General features: G+C 38.3%; 1 protein-coding gene across 14 annotated transcripts in view; it reads left to right on the top strand.

The window, feature by feature from the left end:
- EIF4G3 (eukaryotic translation initiation factor 4 gamma 3) overlaps window positions 1-16,618 on the top strand; it is a 353,762-nt gene that overhangs the window by 221,758 nt on the left and 115,386 nt on the right. For all 14 annotated transcript variants that reach the window (XM_070382560.1, XM_070382520.1, XM_070382510.1 and 11 more), the window contains one exon: window positions 4,025-4,864. In XM_070382560.1, coding sequence (XP_070238661.1) covers window positions 4,025-4,864 — 840 coding nt within the window. The remainder of the gene's footprint in view (window positions 1-4,024; window positions 4,865-16,618) is intronic.

The raw sequence follows: 16,618 nt of genomic DNA, 5'->3' as shown, positions 1-16,618 counted from the left end.
AACTTGCCTTTCCCCCTCTTAATTGAAAGAATTTAGAATTTGAAATCATTTTCATTTTCTTACACCTTTAATTTTTAAAATCCTATCTGTAAATTAGGAACATAATAGTTTTTATCCCACTGGTGATTATAAGACTTAGTGGACATTAAGTATATATGGTGTTTTACCTGTTTCCTGGCTCATGTTAAGTGCTTAATAAATACTAGCTGCCATAATGGTCTGGCTTTCTGTTTCTAATGTTCACAGCTGGACTAGTTACATGCAGACCAGGTTTTCAGACAAATATGTCATTTCCCATTTGTTTTGGTACTTGATAAAAAAGACAGGGAAGATCTCGATTTGTATCAATAGAAAGACTGTTGAGTGAATTAAAACTTTGAGTCCGTGTTGATAGTGTAGACACACAGCTTAAATGATTGAACAATGTTTGGAAAAGTGCATTCAGTCCAGTGTATTGAGGATATGGTATGTATAATTAAATACAAATAAAAATTACCCTGCCTTAGTATGTTTTAGAAGCACTTGATACAGAGTAGGTATGCAGTGAATGGTATTCTGTTGTAAATTCAACCAGTTGTTATACCAGTGTAGCTCAATAAGAGCACTTTGGAAATTTAGGATGAGACTGTTCTCTGTCAAATGAGACTGTCCCTCAAATAGCAGAATACTTAGCATTCCTGGTCTCTCCCCGACTAAGTGATAGTAACACTGTCATTTGTAGCTCCTGACAACCAAAGGGTGCCCGTCTAGGACGCTGGTTGTACTACCCTGTGAGAATAAAAGGAGCAGTTTTTCCTTTTTATAAATTTGACATTCATTATAGAAACTGGTTAAGCAGAAAGAAAAATTATCTGTCTCATTATCTATATTATAACGTGTATGTAATTCTAGGCTTTCTCATATGGATATATGTTAATATTATATTTTTTGTTGCTGTTTTTACCAGTAGTTTATTCTCTACATGCAGTTGTGCCCTGTCTTTTAAAAAAGTGTCTTTTATTATAAACACCTTTCTGTATCATTAAATGCTCTTTTAAAAGCTTATTTTAAATGATTGCAATACTATGCCATTATATTCCCACGCCATTATTTCTTTAACAAATCCCTTATTGATAGACATTTAATTTATTTTCCTATTTTTGCTCTTATAAATATTGTTGCTTTAAATATTACACACCTCTGTCTTTGCTCACTCTTCAATGATTATTTTCTTTAAAAAGTTCTTCAAGATGAAATTCCCACAGATCCCTAAAAATGGCCAATTAGTATAAACATTTTGAATGCAGTATATTAGATTTCAAACTATCATGGCTTTGCAAAGCATACTCTTAATACTAAAAGTTCTTAGAGAAATAAAATTCGTGTTCTTTGTGACCTATTATTTCTTTCAGCTTTCTGTATTAAAACCTTAATGAATTCATTAAAGGACTTATTTCAGAATAAGGAGCTCACAAAAACAATTTTAAATTTTGTTTCTTGTTTTCTTTATTAATGTTAGATATTGCGAAAGAGTATATGGAAGTTTCACAAATCTGCTTTTGTTTGATTTTTTTACCCAAATTAATAATTGAATTGATATACTCTTGTTAATGTGAGATTTGCTGTTTTCTAATGTTTGATTCATCTAGGTTTCATTCGGTGGTCATAAAGGGTGGTTAATATTCTGATATGCTTTAAAAGTGGTATCTTCTAATGTGAGTGACCCTTGTAGCAGTTATTCCAGTGAATTGGAAATTCATTTGGGATATTTTAATAAATACATATTCAGTTCAATTCAGTCGCTCAGTCGCGTCTGACTCTTTGCGACCCTATGAATTGCAGCACACCAGGCCTCCCTGTCCATCACCAACTCCTGCAGTTCACTCAAACCCACGTCCATCAAGTTGCCATCCAGCCATCTCATCCTCTGTCGACCCCTTTTCCTCCTGCCCCCAATCCTTCGCAGCATCAGAGTCTTTTCCAATGAGTCAACTCTGCATGAGGTGGCCAAAGGACTGGAGTTTCAGCTTTAGCATCATTCCTTCCAAAGAAATCCCAGGACTGATCTCCTTCAGAATGGACTGGTTGGATCTCTTTGCAGTCCAAGGGACTCTCAAGAGTCTTCTCCAACACCACAGTTCAAAAGCATCAATTCTTCGGCGCTCAGCCTTCTTCACAGTCCAACTCTCACATCCATACATGACCAGAGGAAAAACCATAGCCTTGACTAGACGAACCTTTGTTGGCAAAGTAATGTCTCTGCTTTTGAATATGCTATCTAGGTTGGTCATAACTTTCCTTCCAAGGACTAAGCGTCTTTTAATTTCATGGCTGCAGTCACCATCTGCAGTGATTTTGGAGCCCAGAAAAATAAAGTCTGACACTGTTTCCACTGGTTCCCCATCTATTTCCCATGAAGTGATGAGACCGGATGCCATGATCTTCGTTTTCTGAATGTTGAGCTTTAAGCCAACTTTTTCACTCTCCACTTTCACCTTCATCGAGAGGGTTTTTAGTTCCTCTTCACTTTCTGCCATAAGGGTGGTGTCATCTGCATATCTGAGGTTATGGATATTTCTCCCGGCAATCTTGATTCCAGCTTGTGCTTCTTCCAGCCCAGCGTTTCTCATGAAATATAATAGATGTATTTCTTTGAAATGTTTTTGTCTCTTGCCCAGGCAACTTAGTCTGAGGTATTTGGCTTTGAGAACCGATGGACCTTATTTCTCCATTATAGTAAATAGGCAGAGTTTTAGAAACACTGGACGCTAAGCCCATCAATTAAAGTGAATTTTAAAGCCAATAAAAGTAGTTGCAGTGAATGAATTAGCCTTTAACAGTTTAATTTTGCCATCTGTTTATCTGATTAATGAGCATATTTTCTTTGACAGGCTTACTTGAAATTTATTGTAAACACTCAGTTTCACTGATGCATAAAGATTTTTGGCAGAGAAAGTTAAGTCCCTTTCAGTTTAGTTTGTCTTTTAGCAGCGCTTAAAATTTTTGTTTGCATTTGCCGAGCATACTCATGAGTATCTGTTTTTATCACTGGAGCCTGTTTGGTTTCCAGTCTCGTACTTCCTAAACAGAACCATCTAAGTCTCCTCTGACTTTATCTTCCTAGGCATGAATCACATGTTTGTTTACCTGGAATTTTAAAATATGGAAATTGTCATGAGTTAGCATTTCTTTCATTTTTCTGGTACCTTTATTATGATTATCGATTTGTCACTCTTATTCTCATTGTTTCTCTGTGTGTAGACGCACGTTTTATATATTATTCTCATATAAAGTGTTGTTTTAAATTGGACTTAATAGTCTGAATGTTAATTTTGGTTTTTCTTAAAGAATATATATATATTTTTTTTACTATTGAAGATATAAGATAAATCTCTGGTTTTATTCCTTAACACTATTTCTAGTTATATGCTTCTTTTCAGAAATATAAGTGAAATTAACATCTCAGTGAATTTTTATGTTCAGGAACTTGATTTCCCTGATAATTGATTTCATTGATAATAAATGACACCATGATAATTTTTCTTGAAATGATTTTTTATGCAAGCAATACAAGTTATAAAAATCTCACCACATGCAGAAATATGTAGAATAAAAAATAATATCTGTGTCTAATTAAATCTCCAATTATTTACCCTTAAACTGTCCTGTAACACCACTATAGTGTATCCTTGGTAGAAAAATTTTACACAGAACATCTCTCCACCTTAAAGAAAAGCCCTATTCTCATCCCAAGAATTGTTTCCTTTTAGTTTTGATGAGATTTTTCCATTGTATTCTTGACATAATCATTTGGTGAATTAACTCCTCTTACTTTGAAATAAACTTTATATGTGTTGGAGGTTAAGTAGTAACAGAAAATAGAATAGAAATATGCAGTGTTTTTGGAGTGGCAAAATAATATTTTGATCTGTCTTCTGTTGCTCATGTTTTAGAATAAGAGATTAAAAGAATTATCCCCAAATAATACAATATAATCTTTGATCCAAAAATTATTCTTAAATCTCTTTCTTTTTTTGCTCCCCAGAAGAGAAGCCAAAACCAGATCCAGTGTTAAAGACTCCTTCCCCAGTCCTTAGGCTAGCCCTCAGTGGAGAGAAGAAAGAACAAGCAGGCCCGACGTCTGAGATTACTGCAGTAGAGTCCATACCAGAGCTTCCTCTGCCTCCATCCCCTACTGCTATTTCTCCACTTGCTCGAAGTACAATTACTTCTCCCACCTCTGTTGCTCTTAGTAGCCAACCAATATTCACCACTGCAATTGATGACAGATGTGAACTCTCTTCCTCAAAAGAAGACACAATTCCTATTCCCAGCCCCACATCTTGCACAGAAGCATCAGATCCTTTACCAACAGATGAAATTGATGATGATATATGCAAGAAATCTTGTAGTGTAGCACCAAATGATATTCCACTGATTTCTAGTACTAACCTAATTAATGAAATGAATGGAGTTAATGAAAAATTACCAGCCACGGAAAGCATTGTGGAAATAGTAAAACAGGAGGTGTTACCGCTGACTCTTGAATTGGAGATTTTGGAAAATCCCCCTGAAGAAATCAAAGTGGAGTGTGTCCCAACTCCCATCACCCCTTCGATAGTTCCCTCCTCTTCTCCGTCTCCTCCAGCTCCTCCAGCTTCTCCTCCTCCCACACCAGTTATCGTTCCTGCTGCTGCCACCAGTATTAATACTGGTCGTGGTTCCACCGGAGTCCAGAGAGCCTTCGAAGAGGGCGAGAACATAAGAACTTGCCTTAGTGAAGATGCAAAAGAGATTCAGAACAAAGTAGAGGTAGAAGCAGATGGGCAAACAGAAGAGATTGTGGATTCTCAGAACTTAAGTTTAAGAAAGAGCCCAGTCCCAGGTAAGTCATTCTGTTATTAATTGTATTATGCTTGGTGAACATGAAAACGCAGCAGTATTTGAGTTATTTTTTAATTGGCTACTTTCCTTGACTTCCAGAAACACCAAATGAATGCTGAAATTCCTAGTCTGATTTCTTCCGTGGTGTGTTTATGTTTTAGTGCATCCAGCAAAGAGTTACTCCATTGTCTAAAAATGCAAATGAAATATCAAATATACAAAATGCCTCCAAGGTATATGTCACTGTACATGTGTTTTTTGTTTTTGCCTCGTTCATAACAATCATTTCCTCTGGGGTTAATTTTGTTGCTTTGGGGATGGAAACCAGTCAAACCCAGCGTGGTCTGTAGTCCCAAATCTTGTCTTCTCAGAATTTGAAAACCTAGTCAATCCTTAACTTAAAAGAAGTTCTCTGTACAATATCTCTTCTTTAATCTTGCTTAAGGAAAAGAGCAATCAGAATGTCAAAGGTTTATTACTAGTTCTGGAACGTAAGTGTACCCTTTCTGTCTCACAGATAAGTATAATGCTCTTCCATTTTCTCTTTTTAAAGTTTCATTTCCTGTAATATTAATTTATTATTACTTAATATCATTAGTATGACCAAAGTATTACATACTTCTGAATTCAGAATTATTTCTTTTTAATGTAGCATCACCTAGAATTGTGGATCTAACCATTAGGTTTTTATAATATTGATCAAAAGTTATCTGAGGTTTATCAACTATTCTTGATTCAGTAGCCGATAAGAACATGGCTTTTAACGAGTCAGCATAGCCTGTCTTCTAGACATTCCTCTGTGTTGTATAATTTGCTCTTTGTGTACCTGTCAAGTTGCTCAGTTTGACAAATGAGTGCTCTGCCTGCGATCTAGATATGTACTGGGGATGTTTTAGTCACCTACATCCCTGTTGTTTATTACCTATTCTGACCTGTCTAGTAGGAAATTTGGCAAGTCAAGTTTAAGATGTGGCTCTCCCACCCAACTCAGTTCTCAAGGTGATTCCCTCATGAAAGTCTGTGAGAGGGGTCTGGTTCCTTGAAATTGCAGAACATCTAGTTCCACGGTGAACCGGAACACGAAAACAAACAGTGCCAGGCAGCTGGGACTGGGAGAAATTTATCATAAATGTTTATAAATCACCTGTTTCCTCAGTAGACTGGCCTCTGTAACCATCAGTACTCAGAGTGCCGTCACTGTTGTAGGAACCTTCTTCCTTGGTAGGGCAATGATGTAGGCAGGGCTTTTTCATTACTCTTTGAAAAAAACAGTCTTATTTTTGGTGTGGCTGCAGGTGAGTGCCCCTCCAAAGAACATTTGTTTGTTCGAGAATAGTAATTTGTTTGACCCTTGATTTTTTTCCCCTTCGTTTACCAACCTGTGAGTTGTTTTTCAACAACTAGTGATATGGTAGTTCCAAAAATAGGAGAGGCTATTGAAGACAAATGCTTTAAAACATCCAAACAAACAATAGAAAGGAAAAGCGGGCATAGAGAATGCAAGTCAAAGATACAAACTATATCTCAGAACTGAAATTAAGTGTAAAGCAGAATTCTACATTGATGTCCTACTTAACACTCATCCCTGATAATCATTCATTCTTTTAAGCAATTCGTCACTTAAGTGGCCTGGTATTACAAGACAGCTCCCCTGGATAAATGGACAAACAGAATTTAGGGCTAAGTAATCTTTATACCATGGTATAATTTTTTTCCAAAATGCAGATTGCTTTTGGAATTAGTAATATTAGTCACGAGCACCTTTGCTCAGCTGTAAAGCAGAAGATAACAAAAAGAGAAAAACCATCTTTTGTATGATTAGGGACAAGGTAGATGTTGGTGATGTCAGGAAGTAAAGTGTCTTGGCATTTTTCTAGTTTCATGATATTTCTTAACCTATAAATGTATTTTGGAGGAACTAGAAGTTCAAAGTTTCCATTTTATATCTTATACTCTTCAAAATCCAAAGTAAATGAACCTTAAGAAACCATGTACCTCTAGCATTTTTTTTAAATTGTAGTGCTTACCAAAAACATTCCTGAGTCTCTCATTTCAGTATTAATATTTGTTAATGTTATTGCTACGAAAGTTAACAGTGAAAATTAACTCATCATTCTTTTTATCCACCTCAAATTGTCATATGCTTAATGACTACAGTCTTTTTTGCACTTATTCATTTAGTTTACTTCATTTATTTTGAGAGGTTATTAAAACCATAATACTTTGGCTCAGTATCAGCCTTTTGTTGTTGACTTTTGAAAATAGCTCTTATCTCTGCCTGAGGATGAGCACTTTAAAGCAGATTCAGAAACCAGTTGCTTTTGACAGGTGTGATGCATCAAAGTATATAGTAGTTGGTATAGAGGTACTTGTTTTAAAGCAGTAAAGTCAGACATAAGGGGTGTGGCCCATTACTTCTGAAGGGAAGCATTTTTTGCAACTATTTAGGTTGACTGGCACAAATTGCAGCAATTCTGGATACTTGGGGTTGCAGAGAAAGCCCTATAAAATGAGAGTTGTTTGTACCTTCAGGGTATGCTGAGAAGCCTCAGAGATGGGGGAGACATTTGATTACCTGATCTGTACTATCACTTCAACAGTTAAACGTGAAAAAAATACGTATTTAACTGATTTAAGTCTTAGGAATTTTTATTATGGGTTTTATTATACTTGGTGAGAGAAGAAGAGAGAATTTCAGAATTTGTGCAAAAACGTTCCCCACTTACCCATTCAGGAATTCATTTTGTGCAGTTTCAGGAGTGTTGTACTGTACAACATGCATGCTGTATAACATGAGTTTTTTCACTCTTAAAAACAATAGTGATTTTTTTCTTCTACTTTTCTTGTTTCTACTTGATATAAAACTATTATTTGAAATTCTTTTGGCAGAAGGTGGTGTCTGATCTGTCTTCTGGCTTTGTTCATGCTGTGTTACTTCTTGGCATATTTTATAAATTTGTTTTATGAATTTATCTTCAGCTAAACTTTGCTGGTTTGTGTATATTGAAGGCAGGTCCTCCCAAAGCAGATTTTTGTTTGTTTATTACTGCATGTCTTGGGGAGAGCATTAACTGGTATGTAATCTGAGTTTTGTCCTAAAACAACCTTCATACCACAATGTAAATGCATTCCCTGTGTATACTAATGTTTAGGATAATGGAATCTCTGCCACCTAGTTGAAACAAAACTTCTTTCTTTGTCATCACTCTGGGTTGGTTCACTGGTTTATTTTGGTCTCTGTTCTAGCATTCTTTTCACTCTGTTAGAGAAGTATCAGGGCTTTTTATGAGAATTCCAGTTCCAAGTCCCTGCTTTGTAGAGATCCAAGCTCTTGTTTCTCTCATGTGGGTGTTTAGATATAAACTTTTTTATAGACACATACATGGCAAAATAGGAAGTCAAGAGATACCTGGAGTAACAGGCATGTTTGCCCTTCAAGTACAAAATGAAGCAGGACGAAGGATAACAGAACTTGCCAAGAGAACACACTGGTCATAGAAAACACCATCTTCCAACAACTCTATACATGGACATCACCAGATGGTCAACACCAAAAGAGATTGATTATATTATTTGCAGCCAGAGGTGGAGAAGCTCTATACAGTCAGCAAGAATAAGACCCGGAGCTGACTGTGGCTTATATCATGAACTGCTTATTGCAAAATTCTGACTTAAATTGACGAAAGTAGGGAAAACCACACTAGACCATTCAGGTATGACGTAAATCAAATCCCTTATGATTATACAGTGGAAGTGACAAACAGATTCAAGGGGTTAGATCTGATAGACAGTGCCTGAAGAACTATGGACAGAGGTTTCTAACATTGTACAGGAGGCAGTGATGAAAATTACCCCCAAGAAAAGAAATGCAAAAAGGCAAAATGGTTGTCTAAGGAAGCCTTACAAATAGGTGAGAAAAGAAGAGAAGCAAAAGGCAAAGGAGAAAAGGAAAGATATACCCAATTGAATGCAGAGTTCCAAAGAATATCAAGGAGAGATGACAGCCTTCCTAAGTGATCAGTGCAAAGAAATAGAGGAAAACAATAGAATGGGAAAGACTAGAGATCTCTTCAAGAAAATGAGAAATACCAAGGGAGCATTTCTTGCAAAAATGGGCACAATAAAGGACAAAAACGGTATGGACCCAACAGAAGCAGAAGATATTAAGAAGAGGTGGCAAGAATACACAGAAGAACTATACAAAAAAGATCTTAATGACCCAGATAACCATGATGGTGTGAATACTCACCTAGAGCCAGACATCCTGGAGTGCGAAGTCAAGTGGGCCTTATCACTGCGAACAAAGCTAGAGAATTTGATGGAATTACAGCTGAGCCATATCAGACCTTCAGAGTTGATGCTGTGAAAGTGCTGCACTCAGTATGCCAGCAAACGTGGAAAACTCAGCAGTGGCCACAGAACTGGAAAAGGTCAGTTTTCATTCCAGCCCCAAAGAAAGAAAGTGCCAAAGAATGTGCAAACTACTGCACAGTTGCACTCATCTCACATGCTAGCAAAGCAATGCTCAAAATTCTCCAAGCTAAACTCCCAACAGTATGTGAACCAAGAACTTGCAGATATTCAAGATGGATTTAGAAAAGGCAGAGGAACCAGAGGTCAGATTGCCAACATCTGTTGGATCATAGAAAAAGCAAGAGAGTTCCAGAAAAACATCTACTTCTGCTTCATTGAATGCACTGAAGCCTTTGACTCTGTGGATCACAACAAACTGTAGAAAAAATTTAAAGAGATAGGAATATCAAATCATCTCACCTGCCTCCTAAGAAACCTGTTAGCAGGTCAAGAAGCAACAGTTAGAGCCGGACATAAAACAAAGGACCGGTTCTATGTTAGAATTGAGTACATCACGGCTGTATATTGTCACCCTCCTTATTTAACTTATATGATGAGTATATCATGTGAAATGCTGGGCTGGATGAAGCACAAGCTGGAATCAACATTGCCAGGAGAGATACCAATAACCTCAGATACGCAGATGACACCACACTTATGTCAGAAAGCAAAGAGGAACTAAAGAGCCTCTTTATGAAAGTGAAAGAGAAGAGTGAAAAGGCTGGCTTAAAACTCAACGTTCAAAAAATGAAGATCATGGCATCCGGTCCCATCACTTCCTGGCAAATAGATGGGTTAACAATGGAAACAGTGACAGACTTTATTTTCTTGGGCTCCAAAATCACTGCAGATGATGACTGCAGACGCTTGCTCCTTGGAAGAAAAGTTATGGCTAACCTAGACATCATGTTGAAAAGCAGACACATTACCTTGCTGACAAAGGTCTGTATAGTCAAAGCTGTGGTTTTTCCAGTAGTCGTGTATGCATGTAAGAGCTGAACCGTGAAGAAGGCTGCACTGTGGTGCTGGAGAAGACTCTCAGGAGTTCCTTGGACAGCAAGGAGATCTGGTTGGTTGATTGATTGATCAAATCAGTCAATCCTAAACGAAATCATTCCTGAATATTCATTGGAAGGACTGATGCTGAAGCTGAAGTTCCAGTACTTTGGCCACCTGATGAGAAGAGCTGACTCATTGGAAAAGACCCTGATGCTGGGAAAGATTGAGGACAGGAGGAGAAGGGGGCGACAGAAGATAAGGTGGTTGGATGATATCATTGACTCGATAGACATGAGTTTGAGCAAACTCTGGGAGTTGGGGATGGACATGGAAGCCTAGCGTGCTACAGTCCATGGGGTCGCAAAGAGTTGGACATGATTTAGTGACTGAACAACAACACAGCATCCCATATACCCAGTATTGTAGCAGTTGCAGAGGTAGCAGCAACTGACCTTGTTTATGTGGCTTCCAAGAGTTGGCCTTACATTCATTTAGGCTCAGCTAAGGTTGAACGATGGTTTCCAGTTTCTGTAGGTTGAAGATGAGAGATTTATTTCTCAAATGGAAATATGATTGTATGTTTTAAGAGATGTTAATAAAATTCTGATTCACAGAGCCAATCACTTTGCTCTTCTCACTTTAGTAAGCAGATAATAAAAGAAAGTCTTTCAGTTTGTGTAAACTAATCTGAAAAAGACTTATTTTAAAAACCATAGCCTGAAGGTCTGCATCAGTAATAAGAAATTTGAAATTTATTCTTGCCTTTGTTTGACTTAAACTTTCTAAGAAGTATTTGAAATTATTCCTGGAATATTTAGTTACTGGGGCTGAAAATAGATCCCCAGTGGTTTGAGAGTCCCACAAGCGCAGTCCTTCGTATAATGTGTACCCATCTAACCTAACTTCTCACTCTCCTCTAGAGAAATACCTTCTGAACCTTGTGAACAGACCTTCTTACACACGTTCCCTACTTCATTGTCGTTTATCAACTCCAGTAGAGCAATTGTGAAAGTAAGGACTGTTTGCTCCCTTTTCTAGAGGCTTGAGTCTGAGTGATCCTTAGGCTTAAGTAAATGGAAATGACTGGATTTCGCCACGTTGTTCATCAAAATATTTTCAACAAAGCTGCCTGAAAAGTACATTTCTCCTGTCGTTCCTGTGTTCCTGTTGCCTTCCACAGTGAAATTTAAGCACTCTCTGGAGACCGCTGGCACTGGGTTAAATTCTGTCTATATTCATATGCTATGGAATGAGCCCAGACACCTACCTGATGGTAGAGCTTATCCACAGACTCATGTGCCAAGTCTTTCTGGCAAGCGTTGTGCACAGGTCCTCTTTGCCTCTTCAAATGGTATACCATTCCCCACTATTTACAAAAGTTTATTTCTTTGCAACATGAGCCTTGAAGTTTCATTCTTTGGTTATTAATTAACTTCTCATATGTATCTCCGTGAATAGACATAGATTCTTTGTTCTAAATTCAGCCCACTTTCCCCCAGACTTAGAAATTAATCTACTTCGAAAAGAAACCATTGTTCTCAACTGGCTTTTAGACAGGGTAGTCCAGACAGTTTAGAGGACTGTTGTTCTCTTTCAGCAAGCCTGGTTGTGCTGAAAGCTTTCTCTTTCTGCAGTATGCATCTTCACCTTGCACATAGTAGTCTTGACAAGGAAATTTTCACTACTAACAGAAAAAATGTGCAAAATGCATTTCCTTAAATACGTGTTTTTTCTCCACTTTTCTATTGCTGTATTATTAGTACTTGGTAATTTTGTTGCAGTCATAATGAAGTCATCTTTTCATGTTTATAAGACCTTTTCTTAGGTATCGCAAACATTAATCTTATGATTTAAAGTTCTTTATGAGATATAATTATTCTCACTTGGTTATTAACAAAAATAAGCCATGGAAGTAAATTGGGTTTTGCAGGGTCACAAGAAGAGTTACAACCCAAGCCTTCTTTCATGTCACATGTCTCTTGTTTTTCTAACATGCTGTTTGCGTTGTTATAAGGTTTTTTTAACCTTTTCAGGATTTAGGGAGTTACATTTATGCATGTTTAAAAGGAGTTGCGAAAGCCCACTTGTGTCAGCCACAAATAGTTAATGAGAGTCTACTAATTTATACATTGTTCTGGGCGCTTGAGATTCATCACTGAAGAATTCAGTGATCCCTGCCCTACTTGTAATATATTAGAAAGTTTTAAGTAGTCTGTATTCTGTCTATATTCATATGCTATGTGAATATGAATTCTTTTCCCTGCTGGAAAAAGAAATGCTGGAAGGCCATCAGGTAATAACAGTTAAAGTGAAAGTGTTAGTCACTCAGTCGTGTCTGACTCTTAGTGATCCCGTGGACTATAGCCCACCGGGCTCCTCTGTCCATGGAATTCTCCAGGCAGGAATGCTGGAGTAGGTAGCCATTGCCTTCTCCAGGGGATCTCCCCAACCCAGGGATTGAACCCGGGTCTCCTGCACTGCAGGCAGTTTCTTTACTGTCTGAGCCATCAGGGAAGCCCTAATAATGATAACATTTAACTAATATGATTAAAGTTTCATTCCTCTATAGAAAATGGAATTTGAGCAAAGATGGAAGAGGAAGAATAATCTATACTCTTAACCAAATTCTGTGATTTTTCGTGTCCACTTTTCCTTTAGAGAACAGTATTTTACTTTGTCTTCTTTCTTAAATTTCGGTAGGCAGAGCACTGTGGGCAGGATTACCTGCTGTGAATGTAAGCGCCTGTGGAAGCACATGCTGCCCACCACCAGCCACTCCTCTTACAATCCCCCTGTTGTAAACCCTGTAATCAACCCAGCCTTCCGCACACTCAGCAGATGACTTTGTTTCTGTCTTCTGTTTAGAAAACTGAGTGCCCGGTGTATACCTTTTTGTGCCTTCTGTTGGAGCTGCAACCTGTCTCTATCCACACTTTCATACAAATTTACTACCTTCCCTTTTCAGTCTCCAGATTTCTTTCTTATTGTAAATATGCTGAATTCTCTCTCAGACCATAAACACACCCTCACTCCTATACATCCATTTGCTGCTGCTAAGTCACTTCAGTCGTGTCCGATTCTGTGCGACCCCATAGACGGCAACCCACCAGGCTCTCCCCATCCCAGGGATTTTCCAGGCAAGAACACTGGAGTGGGTTGCCATTTCCTTCTCCAATGCATGAAAGTGAAAAGTGAAAGTGAAGTCGCGCAGTCATGTCCAACTCTTAGCGACCCCATGGACTGCAGCCTACCAGGCTCCTCTGTCCGTGGGATCTTCCAGGCAAGAGTACTGGAGTGGGGTGCCATCGCCTTCTCTGACACGTCCATTTCGTTATGACTTAAAATCATGTTTCATCTTACCCAGTCTTCTCAAGAATAGTCTACCATTTCTGATTTTACTCTGTTCACTATTACTAATGTAGTCTGATTTATGCTCCCAATATGCTATAATATTGGTCTTTTTACCACTTTTAATACTATTGCATTCTCTTCTTTTTTAATTTATTTATTGTAATTTATATGCAATAAAATTCACTTTTTAACATTAATTTCTGTAAATTTAGACAGACATGTAAAGTCATGTAATCACCACCAGTTAAAATACACAAGTTTCACCACCCCCAAAAGTTCCCTCATATTTCAGTTATATTCTGCTGATATGATTCAACACATTCTTCATGGGTAATTTCATCTAATGGTAGATGGCTCCAGTGGTATGTGTTATTGAATTTTTTTTATCTCCATTCCAACCTCTCTTCTTAGTTTCCGTCTTACATTCCAATTGCCTGCCAAATATCTCCACTTGGAAATCCCATAGTCGTCATATTCAGTACCAAAGTAATCATCAGTTAATCACACCCAGTCTCTTTATTTTATGTCAGTGGCACTGGCTTTAATTAAGCTAAAATCCTTAATGTAAATTCCCTTTTGACAGATTTCCTCCTTGAGTCATTCTTTTATCATGTATGGTCATTTAACAAGAGTCTCTCATTTTACCTGATATGGGTGTTGAATTTGTCCCCTCCACTCCATTTTCTCCTGCCTTAGACCTGCACTTCTGCATGAATACCTCTCATTTCTGTGGCTCCAGCTTTGGCCCCTTCAAGTTCATTCTCCACCAAGTAGTTCTGTCTTTAAAGTAGAGATGTGGTCTTGCATTTCTGCTTAAACCCTTCAGAGGCCCTGGGGAATGTTCACCCTCACGATAAACACTAAGCTGCTCACTTTTGACTGTAATGTCTTCTTGTTATATTTTGTTGTAGCACCAGTTCTCTCAGTATATATCCATAAGATCTGAAAGTGACTTTTCATGTATTTGATTAGTCCAGACACCAGCTGTAAAGTGTAGTGGTGAAGATCAAAGCAACAGAGTCAGATCTCCTGAATCTTGTCCTTTTCCCTTGTCTATCTCTGTGACCTTGAGTTTCTTAACTCTGAATTGATTTTCTCTGGAAAATGAAGATAATAATAGTATTTACTTCATAAATGTGTAGTGACAGTGAAATATGCTATATATATAAAGCACTTAGCATAGTGTCTAGCACATATTAAGGATTCTATAATAATGTTAAATATTATTAATATTAGTATTTTCAACTAGCATGACAGGCCCAAAGGTTCTCTTTCAGCAAATGAGTGTCATGATTCCCTTAGGAATTTATGTTCCAGAGGAGAGAAGCTCTTGAATAGGATGGCATCTGAAAAGTTCTTAATTAAATTCTGGGCTTGAGATGGTAGAAAATCCTTAGAATAGTTCCTGTATGCACACATATAACTTTGATTAAAGGATTTGTACTATTCAGTTCAGTTCAGTTGCTCAGTCGTGTCCGACTCTTTGTGACCCCATGAATCCCAGCACTCCAGGCCTCCCTGTCCATCACCAACTCGCGGAGTTCACTCAGACTCACGTCCATCGAGTCAGGGATGCCATCCAGCCATCTCATCCTCTGTCGTCCCCTTCTCCTCCTGCCCCCAATCCCTCCCAGCATTAGAGTCTTTTCCAATGAGTCAACTCTTCGCATGAGGTGGCCAAAGGACTGGAGTTTCAGCTTTAGCATCATTCCTTCCAAAGAAATCCCAGGGCTGATCTCCTTTAGAATGGACTGGTTGGATGTCTTTGCAGTCCAAGGGACTCTCAAGAGTCTTCTCCAACACCACAGTTCAAAAGCATCAATTCTTCGGCACTCAGCCTTCTTCACAGTCCAACTCTCACATCCATACATGACCACTGGAAAAACCATAGCCTTGACTAGACGAACCTTTGTTGGCAAAGTAATGTCTCTGCTTTTGAATATGCTATCTAGGTTGGTCATAACTTTCCTTCCAAGGACTAAGCGTCTTTTAATTTCATGGCTGCAATCACCATCTGCAGTGATTTTGGAGCCCAGAAAAATAAAGTCTGACACTGTTTCCACTGGTTCCCCATCTATTTCCCATGAAGTGATGGGACCAGATGCCATGATCTTCATTTTCTGAATGTTGAGCTTTAAGTCAACTTTTTCACTCTCCACTTTCACCTTCATCGAGAGGCTTTTGAGTTCCTCTTCACTTTCTGCCATAAGGGTGGTGTCATCTGCATATCTGAGGTTATGGATATTTCTCCCAGCAATCTTCATTCCAGCTTGTGTTTCTTCCAGTCCAGCATTTCTCATGATGTACTCTGCATATAAGTTAAATAAACAGGGTGACAATATACAGCCTTGATGTACTCCTTTTCCTATTTGGAACCAGTCTGTTGTTCCATGTCCAGTTCTAACTGTTGCTTCCTGACCTGCATACAAATTTCTCAAGAGGCAGATTAGGTGGTCTGGTATTCCCATCTCTTTCAGAATTTCCCACAGTTTATTGTGATCCACACAGTCAAAGGCTTTGGCATAGTCAATAAAGCAGAAATAGATGTTTTTCTGGAACTCTCTTGCTTTTTCCATGATCCAGCGGATGTTGGCAATTTGATCTCTGGTTCCTCTGCCTTTTCTAAAACCAGCTTGAACCTCAGGAAGTTCACAGTTCACATATTGCTGAAGCCTGGCTTGGAGAATTCTAAGCATTACTTTACTAGCATGTGAGATGAGTGCAATTGTGCGGTAGTTTGAGCATTCTTTGGCATTACCTTTCTTTGGGATTGAAGTGAAAACTGACCTTTTCTAGTCCTGTGGCCACTGCTGAGTTTTCCAAATTTGCTGGCATATTGAGTGCGGCACTTTCCCAGCATCATCTTTCAGGATTTGGAATAGCTCCACTGGAATTCTATCACCTCCACTAGCTTTGTTCATAGTGATGCTTTCTAAGGCCCGCTTGACTTCACATTCCAGGATGTCTGGCTCTAGGTCAGTGATCACACCATCGTGATTATCTGGCTCGTGAATATCTTTTTTGTACTGTTCTTCTGTGTATTCCTGCCATC

The sequence above is a fragment of the Bos mutus genome, chromosome 2 (genome assembly GCF_027580195.1).
Source record: "Bos mutus isolate GX-2022 chromosome 2, NWIPB_WYAK_1.1, whole genome shotgun sequence".
NCBI lineage: Eukaryota > Metazoa > Chordata > Mammalia > Artiodactyla > Bovidae > Bos > Bos mutus.
The sequence above is the reverse complement of the archived record's forward strand: the minus strand, read 5'-3'. Positions and strand labels throughout refer to the sequence as shown.